General features: G+C 49.5%; 1 protein-coding gene across 1 annotated transcript; it reads right to left on the bottom strand.

Moving 5' to 3' along the window:
• Nucleotides 1-1,695: 1,695 nt before the first annotated feature.
• Nucleotides 1,696-4,903, bottom strand: EZHIP (EZH inhibitory protein). Its single transcript, XM_016947584.2, has one exon. The coding sequence runs from the start codon at nucleotides 3,517-3,519 to the stop codon at nucleotides 2,011-2,013; it is 1,509 nt and encodes a 502-aa protein (XP_016803073.1). The 5' UTR covers nucleotides 3,520-4,903; the 3' UTR covers nucleotides 1,696-2,010.
• Nucleotides 4,904-5,381: the final 478 nt, after the last annotated feature.

Below are 5,381 nucleotides of genomic sequence, written 5' to 3'. Positions count from 1 at the left end.
TAGGAAAGACCAGTAACCTGTTAAGGGGCTGTCAGAAATATCTGGACACATGATCATAATCCTAATCAGAGTAAGAACCATCTGTACTGGGCACTCACGATGTGCAAGACACTGTTGGAAGCACTTAATATGCACCATCCATTTTAATCCTTACAATAATCTTGGAGACGTACACTCTTACTGTGCCCAATTGACAAATGCAGAAGCTTTGGATCCCAGGTTAACTAACTTGCACTGGGTCACACAGTGATTCAATAGGAACACCAGAATTCAAACCCAGGAATTCTGACTCTGGAGCCAAGCTCTATTAGCTATGAGATTTTGAAAATCACAAAATTGCTCTGAGCCTCAATTTCCACATCTGTGAAATGGGAATAAATGTAGGCCCTCCAATACTGGGAGGTTGTGACTTGCTGCATTGGAACTGTCTACTTTTTGTCTTAGTGTTTGGATATCTAGAATTACTCAAGAAAAAGAAATATAACAAAGTGAGAGCTTTTAAAATATGTGTTCTTTCCTTAGGAAGGACCCTGAGAATACAGCCTTGCAAGCCCTAGAAACAGCCTTGAAGAATGAGGGTACCTGAAACACTTTCTATAAAAGTGGCAGGATGTTGGGACCTGGTGGGCACACAGGTCCCACTTATCCCCCATGGACTCTTAGCTTTGTGGGGTGAATAAAGCATGAGCAGGGCCTGAACAGGACCCTCCAAATTGTGACCAGGGCCCTTTTTGGTCAGGACTATGCCTGTACTGTTCACATACCAGAATAGCAAAGGAGAGGAGAAATATGAGAAAGGAGGGAAAGGGAGTTTCTTTTGCTGGTTTGCTTTATATTTTTTCACTCTGTTCTTTTAATGTGGTCTCTCCTATTATGTTTCTACAACTTAAATTTTCAAAAAACAGCGGAGTTTAATTTAAAAAAATAGTTATATGGTCAATGTGGAACTTGTAGACTATAGAAGACCATATCACCAGTTATTAAAAAAAAGATATACACCTTGTTCACAGCATGGTGTATGCCCATGTAGTTCTCTCCAAATGTCTACACACACACACACACCCTCACATATCTGCTCAAACTCAGTTACAATTATTTTTGTTACAGTAACATTATCGATTAACACGTATTTCCACTGAATGTCTGACCATTTTCCCATCAATTATTAGCCCCAAATCACCCTCCCACATTCTCCCCACCCCCAAAGACCTCAGGAGCCCGTTCCCCACACATAAACATTTTTTTATCCTTTAGAATCTAAGATATTCCCCTCTCAAACTTCTGACTCCTGCTGTTCCCCATTTCCTGACTCTGGATCTTCCTCCCAGCTTCCCTACTCCCATCTGGGTTATCGTCTCCCTACCTCTCATCCCAAACTTCATCATTCCCTGCTCCTTTCCTGACCCTGGATGTCTCCATCACCCCTCCTTTTCTCCAGCCACCTGGGTTAGACCCTTCCCCCTTTTCTTGCCCAAGCTGCAAATCACCTCTGCTAAGAGGGTATATAGACCTAAGTGGGAACTTCCTGCACAGAACTCCATTTCAGCCAGTGGGAATAAATTATTGCTAGGACAGTATTTTATTTCTTCTCTCGTCCAAAGAGTCAGCTAGTATGTTAACAACTTTCTTTAACCGTCCAAATATGATACAGGATTAACGATTTTTCGAACCGCAATAAAAAAACACACCTCTACATTTTGTTTAAACAAAACAATTTATTTTACTAATTAAAACATTTCATAACAGAAAAGCAACTTGGAAAACAGAAATCTCAGCTCAAGGGCAAAGGCAAACTCTTGAGGAAGAAGGTGGCCCAGAATCAAAGGCCAACAGCAGGTTAAGTGCTAGGTGGTGGAGTCATGGGGAGGAGAGGCTTCTAAACTACTCAGGATGTTGGTTAACGGCTGGAACTTTGGGAGACCTCGCAGCTAACTACAGGGCAGGCAGCCCATTCACAAAGTGGGTAGATGTTGATTCCTTCTGTGGGTCTTAGAGGATGCTCATAGAGGGTCACGGCTCAGGCGGTGTTGCGGGGTGAGCTGTGCTGTCTATTTCTGCCTGCTCTTCTGGAGGGACAGGGCTCAGAGCATAAAACTCAGGCATCAAAGCATACCTAAGGCTTTCAGGGCTAGGAGTGGAGATAGATCTCAGGCCCAAAAACCCAGGGGAAGGGGATGAGGGGCTTAGGCCAGGAGACCTACTCGGGGAGGAGGAGTTGGAAGCATAGGAGGAGGAGCTCTCATCCCACTGCTGAGGGATGGGAAGGAAGAACCTCCCAGGGGGTGAGGGTGAGGAGGCACGCATACGGACTGCATGCCAAACAGGCGGGGAAGCACGGCTTGGGACCTCAGGATCAGGAGAGCCTGATCTGCTCTGAAAGGCAAGCCTTTCTGAGCCAGTCCCACAGGAAGGATTCTCATCAGCTGACCCAGACAGAGAGCGGCGGCTGAGAAGGGCTGATCTTTGCTGGGTGGAACGGCTCCGTAGGCCAGTGCCTGGCGTCGTGCTGGTGCTGCGATGACCGGCGTCTGACCTTGCTGTGCGGACGCGAAGGGCAGGGCCTGGCGCAGAATCGCGGCCTCGGGGGGCAGAGACTGGCGCAGAATCGCGGCCTCGGCGGGCAGGGCCTGGCGCAGATGCACGGCCTCGACGGGCAGGGCCTGGCGCAGAATCGCGGCCTCGGCGGGCAGGGCCTGGCGCAGAATCGCGGCCTCGGCGGGCAGGGCCTGGCGCAGATTCAGGGCTTAGACGAGCAGGGTCTAGATGAGTGACGCGGCGTGGAAAAGCAGGGCCTGGCTGGGCGGTGCAGCCTCGGATGACAGGGCCTGGACCAGATGCACGTCTGCGGAGAGCAGAAGCTACCAGGGTGATGCGGCTTCGGGTAGCAGGCCTTGCCTCAGATGCGTGGCTTAGGAGTGCAGGGCCTGGCTGGGTTGCCTGACTCGACGTAGAAGCCCCGGAACAGGAATAGCTGCTGGGCCGGAACCCTGGAGAAGATGGCGGCAAAGGCTCAGGAAACAGACGCCGCCCTGGAGGCTTCTGAGCCCGGGCAGCCTGGTTGCGGCAGGGCTGCTTCCTACGACGGCTGTTCCCGGGGCTCTTGGTCTGGGCCAGGTGCTCGTCGGCGTGGCCAGTGGCCTTCTGGGGCCCCACAGCGGCCTGGCTGCCCCCCTCGGGCACCACACACCCAAAGACTTCGTGAGGACTGCGGCAGTCCTGGCGGTCAGAATGCCTGTCCCTCAGCACAGCAGCTATGATTGGCAGCCCCGAGGCCTCATCGGTGATGAAAATGGCGGCGGAGGTGGCGGCTGCAGCGGAAGAACCGGCTGTGCTGCTGCTTGGGGCGGCGCCGCCCGAGGGAGATGCTTGGCTGGAGACTGTGGTGACGGAAGCAGCAGGATCTTGATTCCCGGTCCCGCAGGCATCCCCGGAGGCAAGGGCGGTTTCGTTGTTCAGCCCTCCCTGCCCCTCGTCCCGCTGGTGCTTCTGCTCCTTCTCCATGTCTGACTGAGTGGCCATAACGCCAGGTTCTCCCTCAGAGAGCAAGAGCGCAGCTGCTACTTCTGCCGGAGGAGAGCGCGAACTGGTAGAGCAAGAAGGTGGGTGGAGCCCAGCCAGTCCTCGACTCTGATTGGCGAGCTGGAAGTCAGATGACTCATCTCTCTTCCCGGGAGCCGTCCAATCCGGAGCCGTGCAACCCAGAGCCAGGCGCCTATCGTCAACCCGGAGTGTGTGCTCCAGCCCTCTGGGGTTGACCCTGGTTGCTGGGTCAATAGTGTGAATCTCCTCTCCTCACACGGGGCCCCTAAGACACGTGTTTGTGTGTGTCCGTCCCTAAGACACGTGTGTGTGTATATGTGTGTGTGTGTGTGTGTGTGTGTTCCACATGAACGATTTGAGTCACCCCAAATCGTGGCTGAGGCTTAAGTGGTCATTTGAAAGTAATGCCACACTGGCCGGCAGGTTATATCTCCTGGCCAGGTGTCCCTCCTCGCACCCGGTCAGGACAATGAAACCAGGCATGACGCCCGAAGGGACCACCCTGGAACTCCTCCAGGCATCTAGATGACCCCATGTGGGGTCTGGTGGGTTTTAGGGTTATACAGAGGCCTGAAGGCGAGAAAAGGGAAGGGGCCCACACCGTCTTGCCTCCGGATGTTCAGCACTGCTGCTTCCCCCAGGTCCCACACACCAGAGGGGGATTTAGAACTGTGCCTTTTCCCCCAAGGCACAGTTAGGGATTGCCTAAGGTTAAGGGTGACACCGTCCTTAAATATTTTATGGGCTGCGTAGTAATCCGCTGATGAACATATATTAATTTATTTAGTGTGGTCTCTAGCTCCTATTAATATAAATATGCTGTAATGTATAGACTTGAAGTTTAATATTTGGCCACTCATTTTAAGTCATTATTTATTACAAAAGGTGTCATGTTCAGTACTCAAAACAGAAAAGCAAATGTAAGAAAACTACACCTAAGTCCTCAGGCACCCATGGGAAAGTGCTGGAAATTTTTACTTAGACTTTGGTAGAAAGGCCCTATTCATACATATTTCATAGTTTTTTAAATTTTTTATTTTATGAAATGGAATAGTTTCTCCATAGATACTGCATTGTAACCTGCTTTGAGTTCCAGAAAGCACACTTTCTATGTCAGTAAACAAATTTCTACGAGGCCACTTTAAATTACAAAATACTCCATTTATAAAAGAAGTTTACATTTTCAAACATTCCCATATTGGCCACCGTTTATGCTGTTTCCAACATTTTACATCATTGTGAGACACATCCTTCTCATTAAAAATTGTTCATATCCTTAAATGTGTCATTGTGGATAAATTCCCAGAAGAGAAAATTCTTGGTACAAGTCTATGAACATTTGTAATTATTTTAATTACTTAATTAATTAATTTATTTATTTATTTTTGAGGTGGGGTCTGGCTCTGTCACCCAGGCTCGAGTGCAGTGGCATGATCTCGGCCCACTGCAACTTCTGCCTCCCGGGTTCAAGCAATTCTCCTGCCTCAGCCTCCCGAATAGCTGGGACTACAGGCGCGTGCCACCCATGGCCGGCTAATTTTTTGTATTTTTAGTAGAGGCAGGGTTTCACCATGTCGGCCAGGCTGGTCTCAAACTCCTGACCTCAGGCGATCTGCCCGCCTCGGCCTCCCAAAGTGCTGGGATTACAGGCGTGAGCCACTGCGCCCAGCCACATTTGTAATTCTTTGATTAAAAATATTGGCAAACTAGTCTCCTGAATGTCACTGTTATAACATTTTGAGCACAATAAAATCGGATATTTAATGGAATTGGTGAACAATTGGGCTGAAATGCAACTCAAAAATAGAATGGAATGGTATTTGGAGTGTTAAATAATATAG

Source organism: Pan troglodytes, chromosome X (assembly GCF_028858775.2).
Source record: "Pan troglodytes isolate AG18354 chromosome X, NHGRI_mPanTro3-v2.0_pri, whole genome shotgun sequence".
Lineage (NCBI taxonomy): Eukaryota > Metazoa > Chordata > Mammalia > Primates > Hominidae > Pan > Pan troglodytes.
The sequence above is the reverse complement of the archived record's forward strand: the minus strand, read 5'-3'. Positions and strand labels throughout refer to the sequence as shown.

Coding starts and splice junctions, on each gene's coding strand:
- EZHIP (XM_016947584.2), bottom strand. CDS start 3,519: ATGGCCACTCAGTCAGACATGGAGAAGGAGCAGAAGCACCAGCGGGAC.